The sequence below is a fragment of the Apteryx mantelli genome, chromosome 2 (assembly GCF_036417845.1).
Source record: "Apteryx mantelli isolate bAptMan1 chromosome 2, bAptMan1.hap1, whole genome shotgun sequence".
Classification (NCBI taxonomy): domain Eukaryota; kingdom Metazoa; phylum Chordata; class Aves; order Apterygiformes; family Apterygidae; genus Apteryx; species Apteryx mantelli.
The window spans coordinates 64,879,673-64,899,304 of record NC_089979.1 but is presented as its reverse complement, the minus strand read 5'-3'; the positions used below and the strand labels follow the sequence as shown (position 1 = coordinate 64,899,304).

Genomic DNA, 19,632 nt, shown 5'->3' with positions numbered 1-19,632 from the left:
GCTGTTGTCATCGTTGCTGTTGACAGGAACATTTTTGTAGGAAACTAGATTTTCCTCAGACAGGTCAGTTACAAAGACCTGAAAGCCCTGCCAGCCATTTTTAACCCGGAGTGGTCTATTGTTGAGAATGTAGGAAGATAGAGCTACCAATGTCGAGATACCTCCTGAGCCTTACATGAGACAGTGAGACTGGAGGGTTCTTTCTGAGAAGTGTGAATGATGCATGCATAAGCCAGTCTGATGCAAAATGACAGAGGCCAAATGGTAAGTAATGCAAGAAGAGGGTCCCTTTACGCATACACTGATAATTAATGTTGTCAGTGATTGCTTTCTTCAGCACCGAAGTCTGAATTAAAAAGAGCAGTGGCCCTAGGCTGCCGTTAGCACACTCTCTTACAGTAAGTGTTACGGTAAATTGGTATTTTCCGGCCACAGGCTAGTAGCTGGTGTCTTTTTTTGAACGTGGTTAATCTGTAATGGTCTCAAATAATGTACACACACTAACGAAGCTTGAATGTTCATCTGTTAACAAGCCCCCTTGTTCCCACAGTGGTATTTGAGTCTAATGGACTCCGAGGTACTGAAGTTCACACCACCTCCGCAGATGCCCCAAAACAAGTATGTTTTACAATTAATTGGGTGTTTGGTTTTTAATGTGGTAGCTGGGAAAAAAGTTGCACAGTGATACTCATCAGCAAAGCACTGACTATTTTATAACAAATGTATAAATAATAACAGTGTTGCTTGATTTTTAGCTCCTAAAATTTTTAAGCATTTTATCAAAGTCTTATATAGAGAGACAGTTAATTGTAGATCAGGTAACTACTGTTGAAATAAAGATATTACTGGGGAGTGGGTGGGATAGGTAACTGCACATTATACGTAACAATGAGATAGCATTTTAAGAATTTCTAGAAATAATTTGCTTTTACACCTCATCCCTTATCTGCTGCACCAATACAATTAACAGTCTGTATTTTTCTGAAGAGTATTCCTATCATAATATCCTGTTGCTTGTCTTGAAGGGCTCGTATCTTTCTGTTCTGTGGACTCTGTGTGGTGGTTTGCTTTCCTGTTTCTAGCATACAGTGCTTCCTGTCTTGACAAACACTTCTCAGCACTCTGAATTATACATGACAAAGCTGTTACATAGAAAACCAATAAACTGAATTTATTTTGTATCCCTAATGTCTTTGGAGACCAGTGTCATAACATAGACCTTCCCACTCCATCTTTAAACTTGGCAAGGGGGTTTCAGGCCATACCTTCTCATAGGCAGTTTTCTTTCATTTTGGAGTGCCTCAAGTACCACTTGCTTTTCTGCCTTCCATTCACATTTTTTATTAGCTTTTTACTACCACACTTTTTCTGTTCTCCTGTCTCTTACTAAACAAGTGCAGGTGATTTTGGCCATGCCTAGAGAATGCAGCTCGGTGCTAGTCCCAAGTCTGAGCCTTTGTGAGATCTAGGAGTTGTTTCTACTTGCTCCGTAAGCATCTTCACCAGATGCCACCGCGTCACTTGGTTTGCATGCTCCATCCTTCATAGAGACTCCAAGCAGCTTCTCTGTTGTACTTTCTTATTTACCCTGGACATCCTGAGGTTACTCTGGAGATCCAGCCTTCGCCACAGGGACATCAGATGTTGCCATCAGGACGTAGGAGTGGCCTACAACTCTCCTTATGAAGTTTTCACATCTGGTGCTAGTTATTTATCATGACTTAAAGCTGTGAGTGCGACTGGTCCTTACTGCGAGTGACATAAGTTTGAGTCTCAACCCATTTTCCAGTTTTTAAAGAATCACAAAACCCAATGTCGATAGATGTTTTTGTTAACAATAGCGAGAGAAATGAAGCCTCAAATGATCATGAATACTGAATCTTTCCAAGGACACTTTTCAGACTAGAGTGTGGTGGGATGTACTGCTGTTGCCTAGACTGTGCCAGAGTTTCCTTCTTTAGTGCTGTCAGCATGTCACCTTTAATGACAATGAATTTACGTGAGAAACTTCAGAAAAATAGTGTCAGTGGTTTTCCTCCTTCTTCAAATAGGACAGTAGTTCCTACTAGAAACACAGACTTTAGGCCCTGCCTTTAAATTTATTTTCATAACTGGATTCCCACACGTGATTTTTTTAGAAAGCTCCTTCTACCTCCATTATGCCCCTCCCTCAGTTATTTATTGAGCTTGTGCCTTGATGGAAAAAATAATCTTCTCTGTAATATTAATAAGATTTCCCATATGTAGTAGAGCTTTGAATGGAATCAGTATTTCCTAACCTTTACCACTGAAATGCAACTTCTGATTTACAAAGGTGACACAGCACTTCAGTTGTTGTCGTGGGGGCTGTTTGTTTGCTTTGTTTTTGTGGGGCACTAACAGCAAAGTTATGCTACAATTGGAGAAATGGAGAGTGAGACTGCAGTTGGCCCCATCAAAAAGTGCTCTCTTTATGAGGCTTATTTAATAAAATGGTGCCAGGACATCCTTCTTCGTAAAAGCATATGGCAGGGTGAAACACTGTGCAGCTCTGTGAACTAGCTCAAAAAGAGTCTTTGCTTCTCATCAATTTAGTAACATAGATTTAGTAAAACTAAACACCCTTAAAATGCTTGTATTGTTGGGTCTCTTTCATCTCTTCATGTTTGTGGTTTATCCCATATGTAAGTGTTACCAATGATTCTGAAGGCAATGTTTTGGTTTGGGGGCCTTTTTCCCTCTAAAAGACAATGGAAGGTCAAAATTGGAGAAGCATTTCCAGAGAATTCTGAAACGGTCATATCTGTCTGAAGAGAGATGTGACAACTCAGTTGGAGTCTTTTTATAATTCAGGTTATATTACTGCACAATAAATTTACTCATAATCTTGTCTTTGTAAACTACTGCCATGCCAGAATTTATTGACTAACCTCTTCCACAGCAAATGTAGTTTGCTGTTGCAGTCTCAGTCCATGTCAATCTGTCTTCAAAGAATTTGATTAAATTACAACATCTCTCAATACAGCAGAATACTGGATAGAGGTTAGTTTCATGAATTGCTTCGTCTCTTGGCAATCAGTATTTCTTTCACAGAAGTTGCAGTATGATCACTTCTCCAGGAGGTAGTTTCCTTCCTTTTGTCTTGTTCGTTCTTTAATTTCAGCCTTTGTCTCAGTTTGTCAGCATCTATGTCAATTAAAATTATTCAGTTGTCTGCTGTTTTTCTTGTTCTCCTAGCAGACAGGCTTTACACTCCCCCCGAAGACTCCGCATAGTCCCTACCTTTTGCAAAGGGAATACTTTCATTCCTACCTGCAACTGTAGGGGCCTTTAGAAGCACAGAAACTAGCTCACACCGAGAACAGTGCCTGCAGCATTCTGGTAACATAACTATTTCCCACTTAAAACATTGCCACTCTGTGTCTTCATTTCATTTCTTAATTGGGGACAGATCTATTCATGAGAGTTTACAGTGTAAAGTCAGTTCAAGTAACAGAAGTGCCATGCACATGCTGCCAGCAAGAAACAATAGCTACCACATTTGGTAGCTTTAGAATGAAGGGTTTTTTACATTAAGTGAATGTGATTTGCTTTGCATAATGTTTCCTCCTTACAGGTAAAATATCTTCCTCTGAGTAGTGTGTTAAAGAGTAAAAATATTAACATTAGTATATCAGAGTTCCCCCATTTCCTTCAGCAGTCAAGAGAAGATCCTCTCCAAAGACTTCCCTTATAAAAGAACGTTAGGTAAGGCTTTTAAAATTCCCCAGCATAGTAGCTTACAACAGTGCTACATTATAGAGCTGTTTTCTCACAGAGTAATTTAAATCCAACATGTTAAAAATAAGGTCTACAATCAGGCTTTTTCAAAAGCGAGCCAGCTAAATCTATATTTAGGTATCTAAATAGGAAGCCTGATTTAGGGCAATGAACCGCCAGCAGGAGATGCAGGTGTTCAGCAGCACTGAAAATTAGGCCACATATAGGGGTGTGTAAAGAAGACTATACACACCCAATTTTGATAATACTAGCAGTGGACTAAAGTATTTCATATTTTATCATTATCACCAATGAAATGTAAACAAAAATAGGAAATAAGATGGTTATCTGCTTTGTAATAGTATTTTCTACTTTCCCCTTACTTCCACCTGAACATTCTTTAAAAAGAAAGATTTTTTCCATCAAATAAATTTCCTTTGAACTCTAGAATATTTCCTAGTCTAACTCTGAAGGACAAAAATGCTCATTACATACCCCAAGTCAATACAATCTGTTCAAAGTCATGCAGATTCTCTTGAAATGCTGCCATATTAAATGTACTGAATATTCTGAATATTTTTATAAATGCTAAATATCCCAATATATCCATAATTAAGCTTGCTTATCCACAATGAATATGTATCTTAATTTGGAATACACTAAGTAGCATCCAAAGACCTGATTTAGTAAGCATGAATTCTGGAAGCACACTTGAATTGCTTATACGGTCGTAAAGACAAACGCTGGCTCCTTTTTGGAAGGGTCCCTGTGACTGCGTGAATCTCAAATGCACTGCAACTCTCAGAGCAAAATTCTCCTAAAGCATTGGGTCATTTCAGAGGAATTACCTGCTTCTGCAACATTGCAGCCAGAAGCCCAGTTCCCAAGTGCATCCAGTGTCACAGGAATCAGTCCTGTAGTCTGCTCGTACAAAATGGTAACAGCAGAGGTAGCAATTTCTAGTACACATGCCTTGTGTTACGTTTTTAGAAACACATACAAACTTGGCCTGCTTTAGGAATATAGTTTAGCCTCTCTCTCTGCTGTGTTGAACAATATGTTCTAAAAATTAAAAAGGACAAGTGACTGGGTTTCAAAAGGCCGTGATTTACTGGTTAGCACCAGTGAAGACTTCTCATCTTCTTAGGATTATATATATGTAAAATGTATTTACAGTGCTGGAATCAAAGACATTGAGTTCTCTGTTCAGATATGCTTTTTGTGCAAATGAAACAAGCAGAAAAACAAAAAATTCCAACATTTCCCCCTTCAGAAAAAACACCCTTTTACTTGCAAAAAAATCAATTAAAAGCTAGAGCTCAGGAGAAAAATAACTACTGATATCCTGGGTATCTCTGGCTGAAGCTTTCCTTGTGCCAGAATGCAGGGGCACTCCTTTTAAGTGAAAAAACTGTAAATAGCGCAGTTCTGGAAGCTCATGCACTGAAAAGAGGAAGCAGAAATAGTTCGTTATGAGAGTTGTTTACAGTCTTCATTAAGGAAGCAGAACCATAAGCCCTCATTCTCTCCAGAATAACTGTTCAAAAATATTTTTTGTAACGTTCAGTGCTGAGATAACATAAATGTAAATGGTCAGAATTTGGGGAAGAGACAGACTGGAAAGAACCAGCAGGAAGACACTATATAGGTTGCGAAGGGGCTTGGGGGAAGGCTGAGGACATCCATTACCTCTAATGTTCATATGGTCCAGCTACAGTACAGCTCTGCTTGTCCCCTAGCTGGGGGGAGATGGGGAAGGAGAAAAAGGAGGGGAAAAACAGATAAAAAGTTATTTAAACCATTGGTTTCTGGTTTTTGTTTTGTTTTGTTTTTTGCTTTTCAAATTTTAACACTGTCAGTTAAAAGTCCTATTTATGACATTTGTTCGTATGAAATGTCTTGCCCCAGTTCCTTGCAGAGTTTCTTTTAAAGATCATGATTAATAGTTCAGTCCTCATTATTGCAAATGTTATTTTTAAATAGTTATTCTGAGAACAAGAATTCCATTAATCAAAATAATAGATAATGAACAAATAAATGGCAACCTAATTTGTCTCGTTCATACATATGGAGATTATAATGCAAACAATCAAGGAATCATGGAGGCTGCTGTACTGGCATCTGAGCAATACGTATGTACTGTATGTCCCTTCATTTATGAGCATTGTTGACAGGACTAGCAGCTATAGCTCTTGTCCCAACATTTTCACCTTGTCTATAAACCACAAAGGTATCCACACTCCAAACTGATTACTGCTATTTATTTAAATGTCACACGATAATCTATTTCCAGTATATTAAAATGCACATAAGCTGAGTTCTCCTTTTTCCAGTTAACTGGTGAAAGGCCCTAGAATTCTGTATGGAAACAATTTTGGCATGGAAGCTGTATGTTTTATTTACTAGAAAAGCCCTGCTTCTTTCCTCCAAAATTCTTAAAGTGGAGAAAACCTTGGTTTCAAAATGGTGCATTTTCACTTCAGGAAAAATGCAGTACAGGTGTATATCAGGTGGTTCAAACATCGACTAGCACACCAATGTATTCTTAAACCAGATGTTTAGCAATAGGTTTTAATTTTCTGCTGGAAAACACAGCTTTGGTTCCATTTTGAATAGAGAAAACAATGGATGGGCCAACACAAAGGCAAGGGAGGGGAGCAACGGTGTTGGTGTTCGCTTGCCCAGATTTCAGGCGCGTTTCCTGGTGTGATGGCAGCCCGTGCCGGGGTGAGGGGGGGACGCCCGCCCTGGGGCCCTTTTCTCATTTCTTCCCTCCAGAAAGTGGGGTGAGGTGGGTGCCCTCCCGCAGCCCGGTGAACCGCCGCTGTGCTCGCTGGCGCCCGTGGAGCCAGTTCAGTGTGAGACATTGCAATGACGAATGCCTCCTCGAGGAATTGCGGCTCTGTCTCTTAGGCGTGATGCAGCCGTGCAAAAATGTAAAGCATCTTTCCGAGTTTACTGCAGGAAATTCAGCATCCAGCTAAGGAAGTTTTATCACATCTCTCATTCAGTTACTGTTTCCTACATTTCAAATATACTGCAGTCTGTACAGAAGCTTTTTTTTCTTTAATTTTGTTGCAAATCTTTCCGACTTAAACCAAACTTTGACTGGTAAATGTCATGAATCTTGGGCCAGGTTTAATTAGGAATTTTCTAAATCTATTAACAAAAGAGAAGTACTTAATACATTATGTCAACCAGAGCTGGGCTTTCTTTAGCTATTTCTAGGGCTGCCATAGGCACAGCTTGAAACTTGCTTGGATTTTACATGGGTGCCATATTTTATGTTGCATTAATTTAAAATGGTCTGTTCCACTTCATCAAGTCTTTAGCTTAAGGATAATGCATTTATGTAAGATTAATCTTGCCATGTTGTTTTAGGATCAGGATTGTAAACTGCATTGTTCCGACAGTGATGTTCTAAATGTCATTTTAAAGCTTTTCCTGAAGCTCCCACTTATTCACGATTTTATCTTTAATTTCTCTTGATTTTTAGAATATCCCTTCTGTTTTTTCAACACAGTAATTGTTCATGGAAATTGGCTAAAAAAAAATAAAAGGAAAATGACAAGAGGGGGAAAAAAACCCACTTCTTAGCTTTTGACAGACCTGTGCAAGATTTGAGGTTTTTCTTCTTTTAGCTGCCTCTGTGACCTCGAACTTCAGTCTTTTTAAGACTGTGATCTAGTTACGAATCCCTCTTGGCTAACACAAAATTCTGCTTTTTGAAGGCCTTCCTCCCTTTCCTAGGGAGGCCTCCCTCACTCCCTCCCTCCCTCCATGTTCATAACCTTTGCAGAATTGCTCCTTCGCACACTATTACTTGCTATTCTAGTCTGTCCAACAGTTTATAGGGGCCTGACACACTTTGTTCTCAGTGGAGATTATTTAAAAAAACCCGAAAAACTCTTCATGATGTGTTAGGCTAAAATGAATATGCACAATGCAGATAAAAGGTAGCTAATGCCACAAAGAGGCTCGAGGGTGCCGGGCTCTTCTGAGCAGGAGCAGAGGTGTAAGTGTAAAAGGGAGGGGAAGCGAGGCAAAAATGAGCTTTCCTGTTTGTCGTCTTTCTTTCACAGGGGAGAGACCATTCCAGCGCGGACGTTGTCCACACGGTGCCTCTGAGGAAGGGGACCTAGGGCCCCCGGTGGAGCGGGAGCGGCGGCGGGCCCCCGCCGGGGGGTGCCCCGGCAGCCCCGCGCCGCAGCCGCCGCCGCTGCTGCAGCACTTCCCCGCGAGCCGGCGTGTCGCCCGAGCTGCTCCGAGAGATCGCAGGCAGCGCTCCGCGCTCTGCTAGGAGGGGGATGCCTCTGCACTGTTAATCATTTTAAAATAAATGAAGATGCTACACAAGATATATATAAATTGACGTACTAATCAGTCCCATGGTTCCTTATTTCCTTTATAATAAACAGTGGAGTTGGCAAGCACTGTGGCAGCACAAGGCATCTGTATTAATCAAGAGAAGTTTGAGACACTGGAAAAATTAAACTTTATGTGATTTGGACAGCATGAAGAAGTTAAGCACTGTAACAAAAACCTCCCTGATGCTCACAATGACTATTTGATACATTTGAAAACCAGCAGTGGATTCGAGGGCTGGAGAAGTATTAATTAATGAAACTGCCACTGCCTGTCACGCGGAAAAGCAAATTAAAAAAAAAAGAGAGAGAGAGAGGAAGAAACGGGGGGTGTGGAGAAAAGGTGGCATTCGGTGCTGAGAAAGCAATGCTTGATGAAGGATTAAAGGGACTAACGAGAAAGACCGTCATTCTGCAATAGTTTGTTTCATTACAGTTTGGGGACCACTTGCATTTCTAGTGCTCTTGTTCTTGACTGCGCACCATTAATAGTATGTGAATATGGAAATTGAAACACTTCCACAGCAAAGCTTCTATTCTGCTTTGGAAAAGAAAAGCTAGTTGAACACTAAGAAAAACAGGCTTCTGTGTTTTACTCTCAGGACCTTTTTGGTAACAGGGCTACTTTCTTCGATCTGATCACAAAGGAAGTCTTCACATAAAAAAAAAAAATTTGCTCAGCTGTTCAAAGCCGCTGATCTGTATGTTTATAATAGAAAAGGAGTCACTGAACAAGTTCAGGCAGACCTCGGCCCTTAAGGTACCACAAGCTCCTGCATTTTTTTGGCAGGCCAGCTACCGATCCTTTCTGGACCTGGTGACATTTTTGAAAAGATGAGTAACTTCTTTTGTGGTGGCAGGTTAATGTTCCTGTAATGTGTCATGTCTTGTACTTGGTGATCACTGGTGGTGTTTGGGGGAAAAAAAAAAAGCTTTATATACCTCTTCTACAGTAACTCTCTAACTGCAAGTTTTCAAGGTGCGGTTGTGGCACATAACAGGTTGTTAAACCATGCAGTGTAAGCAATTAAAAATGTATTCCACAGATATAAATATTTTCTTTTCTTATTGCTGTGACACTATGTGTGATGGTAATATTTCTGAGAGTTTCAGATTTTGCACATATAATTTTATGCATTATCAAAAGTTACTGCTGCCTTGAAAGAAAATGTTCTGTGAAAATTTTTGCAAAAGCTTTACTAGTTTTTTTTTAATTGTAACATTTTGTAAAGGCAGGAAATGGATTAAAAAACCCTAGCATGCTAAATATATTTTTCAAAAAAGCAATAATTTTACATGTACAGAAATGATGCTAACCTTTAATACAGGTGAGAGCAACAGTTTACTTAATACAGTAATGGAATAGTGCTGTTTTTGCAGAAGTGGGCTTCTGACACAGAAATTTGTTTAAAAAAAGCAAAAAACCGTGATCTTTCTGTTCTAACAGTTGTGGGTGGGGGGTTGTTTTTTAAAAAAATCTAGTCAGTAATTGATTCAGGATAGTACTTGTTACTTGTTTTAAATTACTTGACAGTTTTTGTTATTTTGCAACACTTGCAACAATGCAAATTAACTTTCTTATGTATTTTTTTTTACTAGTTTTTCCTTATACTATTACACCAGATGTATACCAGAATTCTCTGTAAATCCTGGTGTAGTTAGGAATGTCTTTGCAAATACTTATAAGTGACTGTAATTAACTGTTTTGTGAAGTTATTCTGAGGGAGGTCACATAAACACATTCCACTGTACACCAAAAAAAAAAAAAAGGAGAAAAAAAGAAAAAAATATTCTGCTGTGTTGCTTATGATTGATCATCATTTTGGGTTTGCACTAGCTTTTTCTTTTTTGTTTTGTTTTGTTTTGTTTTTGTTTTGTTGCTTTTCTGAGTCATATTTTCCATGAGTGAAAGTAGTGGCAACAGTTCAGGAATGCACAAAAGCTAGTTGCTTAGCCTATTTGTTTGTGTTTTAGTTATTAAAAACTCTTCTGTACCCAAAACGGCATGAAAGTGTAGTGTACATTTGTAATTTCTCTTTTTTTGTTTTCTTTTTTTCAAGCTGTTATAGAAAATCTTAGTTGATATTTGGAGCCAAAAGCTTCTTTTTGGAGCTTTTCTTCCAGAATATCTGACAGAGAAGCTAGTGCTGTCACTGCCATTGCTAGGGTACTAATCAGCAAAGTTTACAATCATAATTTAGCTACATGAAGAACAACAGTAGGGGAAATCAGTTTAAATAATTATATGCTGTGTATAGCACAGAAATGAGATTTTCAGTTAAGTAAACAAGAAATAAGAGTGGGTGGGGGAAAGCCAACCTTAAAGACCAGCTGTTTTCAGAAATGAATCCCGTGATTTCTTTTTTCTTCTTTCTCATTGTATTGTATTGATCTGTTATTTTAGTTAGGCCATAGTATTTAAAATGAGTTGTGTTCCTTATTTATTTAGTCATTGGGCTTTGATCAGCTCTTTTAAACAACGTGATAGTTTTTTGGCATGACATGCTCCTGTAAAGCCCTTTTATGATTGTTACAGGGACTTTCTACTACCTCTACCAATCCACTGTTTCTTCTTCTTAACAGGTTTTTATGGTGTTGCAAGTCTAATGTAACTTAGACAATAAAGGGTTTGATTATCTACGCTGCAGATTTTAAGTGTATCTGCCATCTCTCTTTCTCTTTCTCTCTTTCTGTTTTTGTCCTTTTTATTATAGCTAAAAAGCAGGTGAAAGAAGGACCTTCTTTGCCATGATGTTTTTGCTTCCTGAATGTTCTGCACTGATCAAAAGTCAAACTTGGAAAAACTTTTTCCCCATGGAGATAATCAGCTACCATATTGTCATAATTCTGTTTGCATTCTTGAAATTCTTTCTGTCTAATGTTATGAATAAACTGTTACGTACTGCAAAATGGAAAGCAAATTAGAAAGTCAAAACAGTTTTTAGTTTTGTATTTGAAAACCACTTAAAGTACTTAGTGAAAAGCCTTAGCATAAATTGCCGCCCCCATCTTATGGTAGACACTGCTTACATGAAAACAGCTAGTTAAGGAAATTATCCTTTGGAAGATAGTATCTTGTATTTTGTGCAAAAAAAATTAAAAAAAAAAGTGTTCTGCTATTAACTAACTGACAGTTAAAATCTGTCACTTGAGTGATTTTCAGGCTTTGACATCATGCGCATTTTGTGTCAATCTTTGTAAACTTGTTGCCTTCTTCTCATACTCTGTGTGCATTTTGGAGTGCACGCATAAATTCTTCATGCTCGATACTTCAGAATATAGTTGACATTTTGAGCCATTTTATGAAATCACATCCTTCTACTGGGGAGTGCCTTCTCCTGTTTGCTCATTTTCATGCTTAAAGGGTTCACAACCAGGCCCTTGTTTTCTTTTTTCCTTGCTCTATTCCCGTGTTGAGCTACTTAAAGTATATCTCAGCAGCTCCAACACAACTGTTAGAGTTCATTGGCGTTTAGGATTATCTCCTGAGTGATTCCCTTGTAAAACCAGTCTGTAGTGAGGAGGCCTGGAACAAAGTCTGAAGCAAGAGGCTGACTGGTTTACCGCTATGTAAAATGTGTTGAGTTAAAAGTAGGAAAGGTGTCATTTTATGTCAAATCAAACCTGCTCCCCAGTATTTCTTAAGCAAGCAGTTTTATGCAAAGCATTGAATTGTACAGAGCCCTCTTCCGCTTGTGCTCTCTCCATTCTCCTTTGCTGTGTCTGATATCCCATATTTAAGTGCAGTCCAATATTCCGAGGCAAAACTTGTGCTGAGAACTTGTAGGTGAGGAGTACCTCATCGGTCCCACAATTTGGAGAGCAACTAAAATGAAATTGAGTATGTTTATATATATATATATATAAATAAATCCTTTTCCTTTAGTTTTTCATTAATTATAAAATGATTGTGTCTGGAACCATAAAACAAAAGGGGACAGTTGTAGAGCAATGGATGAAAAAGCATGGATGTACTGCCTTATTACCTGCTTTCAGTGGGACTGAATGTGTGCTGGCATGCTCTAGAAGCAGTATAACTGTGTTGACATCCTTGGCTGTTGCAAGGTAGAATGTATCTTTTATTGTAATTTTTATTATAAATTTATTTATTTCTTCAGCTTCATTAATACTACTTTTGGAGATCTTTTCCTCCCCCCGCCCTCCACCAGCTCTTCTTTCCTTCATGAGGCTGATGGATGAAGAGGCAAAGAGTAGATGGAAAAAGAATACATGTGCTGTTAGGATACTAGAAACAAGTATTATTTCCAAATTGATCTCCTGTTTGCTGCTATTAATCAAAATGAGGGATATTTTTGCTGTTGAGAATGATAGAAAAGGATGTTGTGTATGAAGAAACAGCAGTAGGAGGAAACAGCAGGCAGAGACAGGGAGTGCTTTGGATGTAGCTTGGGGCAAGGGAACAAGAGCGTTTACATGACCCCAGCTGTATGGGTTTGAATAACGAGGTGGATGTTGCTGACAGGGCCATAGGAAAGAGATATGGAGAAAGCATGTGAAAGGGCGGAATCTGACCCTCTCAAATTCACACAGACATACAGAAAGCAGCGTCTGAAAATGGCCAAGATTAAGGACAAGGAGAAACCAGGAGTGGAGAGAGGTTTGTAAGTGAATCGCCAGAAGCTCTGCGTGGAAAAATTGCCAAGGAGGGCAACATTGACGGGCCAAAAGGATGCAGAGATGGAGTAGAAACTGAAACCTAACTAGAAGAGAGCTGTCTGTTGCAAAAGAGCTTCTGTCCTGATTAAAGGGAGAAGGGATGAAAAGGCAAATTTTGGGTAGGCAGATTGAAAACTTCAGAAAATAATCAAACAGTTTAAACTTGGTGAGTCATTCTGCAAAAAGTGCTCTGCTGTGGTGTGAGGCTGAGTGATGTTCTGACGGAAGATAGGGAATACCATTCTGGATTGGTATTCTCTTGACTGCGAGTGAACCACAGTTAGGACTATAATTATGAGTGGCTGAGGCTGGACTGAAGGGTTTCTCCGATACCCAAGGGGTTTTGAAAAGTATATTACTCTTTTTGAGAAATGAGCAGACTCTGACTAGCCCAAAGCAGGAAAAGGAGAGGAAAAAAAAAAAAAACAGGAAGGCATAGTATTTTAAGCAGATGCTGAACTGCAGCAATCCTTTGAGGATACTAGAGGGTGCGTTCAGATAGCATTCTCTAATAGAGCGTATTTTAAGATGCCTCATAGTATGTTGGATAAAAGAGCTGGGGATGCTCCAAGCTGTTAAGAAAAAGTACCGGATATTAAAAAGGCTTCATCAACTTGGATCTCTGCTTTGTGAAATCCTTTCTATCTGAAACTTAGGTTGTGAAACATGTAAAATTGGTATGGACGGCTTGATTTGTTTCTTCCTGTGTCATCAGTGTTATCTACAAAGGTGAGTTCCTTGTTATGAGTTTAGAAAATGTTGAGGTATCCATGTTCCTTTTGTGTAAGTGAAAATCTCTGTCTCATATTTCATCAACCCAAGTACTACAGGAATCTTGGAAGATTTTTCTAGGTAAAGAAAAGTGATTTATTTATCTTCTAAATGTTCTTTGTTCTAGTGTTATATAAAAGGAAAGGAAGGGCCTTCAGTTCATTTTAGCCCCAGAGTTCAACTTACTTTTCTGGGAAGCAGAAAAGTTGTGGCTTACCTGGGACAAATAACAAGCCTCTCTTGGTGTCTGAGACCTATGGATTGCCACAGAGCTCTGGAGTGGTGCTCTGAAAAACAAACTTCTGTTAGGGATCTCCCTCAGCGAAGGTATGTTGCAAGCTGAATTGTTTCCTGCTTTGACTATGAGCTTTTATGAAAGTAGTGCTGACGCTGTGGGGACAGGACATCTGTTCTTCCAGATGACAGCCAGCAGCGGGAAGTCATTTTAGTCTGCTCACCTATGGAGGACCATTTCGATAGGACTGTTAAATGGTAACCAGTTTGTTGGCTATTGCTTTCCCAGACATTTTTATGTGTTCTTATCCTTTGCCTGCAGAGGCTGCCAGCCTCAGAGCACAGCCACAGATGGCTGCGTGGCGCAACTGAGGAAGTGAAACCTCTCGTGGAGTGGTGGGAACAGCAGCTAGGAAAAGTTTCTGTTGGCAAGAGCTCCCAAGAGCCCTGTCCCCTCTGCCAGAGTTTTCCTCCACCTTAGCTGTGTCAATGGCAAATCAATTGTTGTGTGGCTGTTTTCCAAATAGGGGCAAAAAGCCTATTGTGGATGTGGGAGTTACTTTTTTTTTCTTTTTTTACCTACTTTTTTTCTTTTCAAATATCATGACAATAGATAACTTACCTGGACTGTATTATTGCACAGCCAGTCTGAAGAAAGCCTGTGCAGATGCAGTACTAAGCAAACTTTACAGATGTAGGAACCACACGTCTATGGGCAGCTTTAGCTGCTCCTGGAAGTGAAGGATTTGTGGAAATTTGCTAATTGGAATTAAGTGGAAATCTGCTTAGGGCCTGGCACTCCAGTTGCTTGCCATGCCTGCCTTGAAAGGGCCGAGATATTTGAGCAGCTGCTGTGGGCTGGGATCTGGCAGGCTCTGATTGCGTTGCCTGCTTGGCAGGGTGACTTCTTCCTGGCTGGGTGACGTACTTCCGTAGCGCTCTTCCACACGCACTTGTCCCGGCTGCACTTGCCTTCCCGGCTCACAGCCACAGCGAACGGCCGAGCGCTGCCTCCAGCTGTCCTGCAAGCCTCATCCACCAAGAGCTGCAAAGGACCCCGCTGTCTAGGATGGGCTCTCCCCTCCCCCCCCCCCCCCCCAATTTAGGGGGTTTTGTGTTTTGCAGCAGCCATGCAATGGGAGCAGCCCAGAAAGAGCCCAAAGCCCGGAGCTCCTTAGCTGGGGCGATCTGCCCCGAGGCCCCATGTGATGGGGTCGCTGTGAGTGACCGAGGCACTGTGATTTCTGGAAAGGCTCAGTGCAAGTTTGTGTTCACCGTGTGCAAGTAAGGGCTTCCTAGCATTTGGCCAGAAGTCCTTTGGGACTATGAGTAATACTCTGGAAGCCTGTGGGAACTTTCTGAGATAGGTTGACCAAAGCATTAGGGTTAAATCCAAACAGACCCAAGGGAAATTCCAGTGAATTCACCATTTGTTATTGCTGAAGATAATTTGATGGATGATTTTATAGATCAGTGTCTTTGCTCAGTGTTGTACATGATGTTTGACAAAGCAATTTACCACAGTGTTCAGGGTAGCAGGAAGGACAGGTTGTGAGCCAGTGTCAAAAAAGACATAGGCTTTTCACTTGCTGCTGGAGAGGCTGATGATTTACTTCACAGCACACTGTTTATGGGCTACTCTATTTCCTACACTGCCCCTGGAAGTTTTACTGCTTTCAGGGGTAAGAAACATCTAAGGAATTCCCTGAAAAGTCACTTAAGTCATTTTTATTTTGTCTCCTCAAACAGCACAAGATGTGAGAAATTGCATGGCTTTTAAAGGCGAGGCAGGCAGAAGTGGGATAGTCCAAGTGGCAGCAGTGTAGCGGTCCCAAACTACTACTTTTTCTGAGCATGGCATGAAATTATTTGGTAACTGAGTTCTTTCTTCTTTTTTCTGTTAAATAAACAGTGACTTTAAAATGAGACACAGCTGGAGACTCCATTAAACCCTCTTGAATTTTGCTTCTGGAGTTGTATTTTCTGAGTGAGTGTTTTGCAGAAAATGAGTCGTTATTGAAACTTTGAGAGTTTTTAGAAAAAGAAAAACAAGCTCCTAAGTTTAGAGAAATATTTTGGTTGTAGCCAGCAGCACACTGCCTCAGGAATTTGAACTTGCAAGAAATAGGAGGGCGCTTAGGTGGCATGAGAAGAAGCGCAAAAGCTGTAAACCTAGCTATATGTTTACCTACCTATCTGTTGACACGGCCATGTTGTTACTGAAGCTAGTTTGGTGAATGGTAAGTGATTCCAGGGAATACAGGTGCCTTTTAGGGACTCCTCAGATCATTTCTCACAGTGCTTTTGGCAAAATACTTTTCTTTGTAAGTCTCCTTTATCTCTTTTAGGTAGATGTCTGACTGTGCAAGGCACTGCATAGTAAGACACCTTTCCTGATGCAAAAACTGCATATAGGGTGCTGTGCAGAAGTGACCCTGAGCTGGACTTGAGGGCAAATTCCCCATCTGTCCACCTTGCTTACCTGCTTGCACACCCCAGCTGTAAGGCAAACTAGCTGCTTCTCTGAGTAGGGAAGTGTCATGCACAGGGGACATGCACAGTGCTCTAAAGGCATTTCACCTGCCGTGTGCATGGGCCCTGGCATGCCTGGCTTCAGTCAATCTACCCTTACTGCAACCAAGATATCGAACAAATCAGACTGGCTGGGTCATGGCCATCGCTTGTCATGAGGGCAGGTGGGATCTGTAGGCAGTCTGGCTTCTTAGACTGAGTACAGACTGCTTACACGGAAAATTTAGTTGTGAGAGATCAGGATTTCACAGCTCAGGTGAATGTAGGCTTAGACATTAGGCAGGAAGGCTCTACGGGGGTCTTTTGCCCAACACCGTCTTGCACAGCACAGTGCCCTGAGCCGCAGATGTTAGGGAGCACGTAAAGGAGGTGCTGGCAACCTTTCCCTTGGGCCTGTACAAAGGAGGAGCAGCTGCTTGCCGCCCTGCAGCTCTCTCTAAAGGAAGGCGTTACATCCCTTTCATGCTTCCAGCAGACGCTCTAACAGGAGGTCCTTAAGCCAAGGGTCTGTGGAGGTTGATGAGAACAGGTCTTAACGGTCTTAACCTGCCCAGATAATGATGTGGAGAGTTTGATACTTAACTGTTTCTATAGAGCCTTTAAGTGTTGGTTTTTAATTATTCTGCCTATCCGTGAGTCCATATCCTGTTTGTACAATTGGAAAGAGGAAATCTGTTTCTGAGAAGAGAATAAAAGGCATCACAGTTCTCACTGTCCTTCTCAAACATGGAAAAAGGGCAAATTCTGTTCTCTTTCCCACTTGGATGTTTTCAAAGCAACTCCATTAACATCATTGGGATTTTTGCATAGTTACATGGCTGACTGGAGGGATAAATTTGACCTCCAGTAAGTAATGCACTGAAACTCAATATATGCCTATTTACATAGTTATTTTGTGAAGGGAAGGAATTAGAACAAGGATTGCAGAATGATCACAAAATTATCCTACTCTCTACATACATCTGAGGAAACTGTGACACCAGCTCTAAAGCTGAGCTCTATTTAAATCAAGAGATTAGCTTGAGGCTGATGTCATACATTGGCTCATAATGTTTTAACCGAAGCTTGTTCCTTTGGCAAGAAACCCTTCTTTTTCTTTCTTTCTTTCTTTTTTTTTTTTTTAATTTGAAATAAAGCAGTCTCAGAAGATGGAGGTAAACAGGTGTAGTTGTCCCAGTGAATCAACTATGAAGAAGCAATGAAAATGATACTTAATATACTTTAAAAGATTTGGCTTTAGTATGGAAATGATATCAGTTGAAGTGAAAGCAATACTATCTACGTGGGAAAGTGTCATTGAAATATTCTTTCTTTCTGCTGCTTTTTGTCAATAAAGAGGCTTGAATTATGCATTAGCAAGGCTATATAGTTATGGAAGATAATACAGCAATGTTATGAACCAGGAACAAAAGAAAAGGAAATGCTAGGTTCAGCTTGGTAATATATCACTTGGCACATGTATAAATGGTTATAATGCTCTGCACATTATAAAGACAATCATCATATATTTAAATGAGACCAAGGCATTGCTTCAAATTTTTCTTCAAATACTAATTTTGGCATTGTAATTCATTTTTCTTGAAAAGTCTTGCAATTAGAGTTATTGGGAATATTCTAGAAAATGACTGTTACATAGATGTACTTGAGGATGTAGGATTTTACATAGATATCAATTCATATTCACATAAATTGCCGTGTGTGAGTAGTCATCTCTTGAAATGAGAGAGATCTTTGGATTGAGATGACCAAAGCAGTACTAATTTTAAATACCAGCTATTTGGAAGAGGAAATCATGAACAAAGAATTATTCACAGAATTTTTTTACTTCGTTAATTTTTTAATAATGCGTTTTGCTCCCTAAATTGAAAAAAAAGAAAGAGAAGCAAAATTCATCAGCTAATTGATTTGTCCTCTGCTGGTATTTATGAAATCACAGATTTCTGCAAACCCTTTGTCCTGAGTTACATTCAGCTGCTTTTACCGAGTCAGGTGCTAGTATTTCTGTTGACTTGGATGCTAGTCCATGGGGCCTACCCCATCCCTGCAGATGCAGGGTACTAATGTGCAGCTATGAGAAAAACAGAGAAGCTCTCACTTAAGGATTACCTCAGCAGTCCCCCAAAGCCCCAGGTTTATTCATTATGCTGCTGTGTGTATATATATATATGTATATACATATGAGGTGTACTGTTCCCAGGTTAGTTTTGTTTGGAGCTAGAGCACTTTCCTCCCCACTGAGAGGATTGAGCTGCATGGAGCGGGGGGCTCTACGCTGGGATGGGGAGCGCTGCTGAGGCTGCAGTACATTGAGTCTCACGGTGAGTAATGGGCTGGTTGAGCTGGTGTTTCTTCTGGAGTCTCGCCGAGAGCTGGGGATGGCCCGGGAGGTTTCCACAATGACGGCTGCCCAGACAACTCAGCTGGCTTTGCTGGCGCCTGCTCCATAGCCCCTCCGGCGCGATGCTGCATTGGGTCAGGGAAGGTCCCAGCTCTTCTGCTGATGTCCATCTCCCACATGGACCGGGTTTTCTTTGCCATAGATGCAAAGCGAGGAAGCTGCAGAAAATCTGCTGCAACGTTTCCTTTCCCCTTCTTGCTCAGCTTCAAAAGAAGTTTGCAGACTGTCTCCCATTGACTGTTGTTGTTGAGCCGTGGCCACAGCAACAGTTGTTGTGGTGCCCACTGACTCCAGTCATGGACATGGGCCATGTTTTATTCCTAGGAGTGTTTCTACATCTGAGTTTGTCATTCTTTTAAAAAAAAAAAAAAGTATGTTTTTGTTGCTCTTGCTAAAAATGTAGCTAAAATTTAGATTTTTTTAAAATGGGATTTTTGGCAGAGATCAAGTATAGAAAAGTTAAACAAAACAGATTTTTTAAAGAGCATTATGGGCCTTGAAATCAAGGTCTTCAGATGATTGAAGCTGTTTACAAAATCAGTGAGAGATATCATATGTGCATTTACAGTTCTCTAAGCTGTATCATTAAACAAGTGTAAGTTAACTAACCTTCAGTCCACTGTTGTTTGTTTTTAATCACAGCTGAGGAGCTGTTTAAGAAAACTCTTGGGAAAAGCAAACCATTTCTTGAAGAGGGGAACAGGGAGTCCAAGGTAAGCATTTACCAGTTGCCAAGAATCTTTAGAGCCATTTAATGTCTCATTTTTGGTGAATAAACCACCTGGCATTGCTTAGAAAAACATCAATATAATTCCTTTCCAAGATAGATCTAATTGTATAGCAGTGTGTGGCCATTATTTTCTTCCACACCCAAACTGAGACTGGGAGCACATGCCATATAGTTTCATTCTCTTTTCA

General features: G+C 40.2%; 1 protein-coding gene across 8 annotated transcripts in view; it reads left to right on the top strand.

Moving 5' to 3' along the window:
• The window catches only part of ZNF516 (zinc finger protein 516), a 141,852-nt gene that overhangs the window by 95,734 nt on the left and 26,486 nt on the right, over positions 1–19,632 (top strand). For 6 of the 8 annotated variants that reach the window (XM_067290768.1, XM_067290770.1, XM_067290765.1 and 3 more), the window contains exons 5-6: positions 551–618; positions 19,357–19,427. In XM_067290768.1, the coding sequence (XP_067146869.1) occupies positions 551–618; positions 19,357–19,427 (139 nt within the window). Of the gene's footprint in view, positions 1–550; positions 619–3,216; positions 3,356–7,820; positions 7,959–19,356; positions 19,428–19,632 lie in introns of those variants that run through there. The other 2 variants (XM_067290773.1, XM_067290772.1) reach the window with 2 other exon arrangements.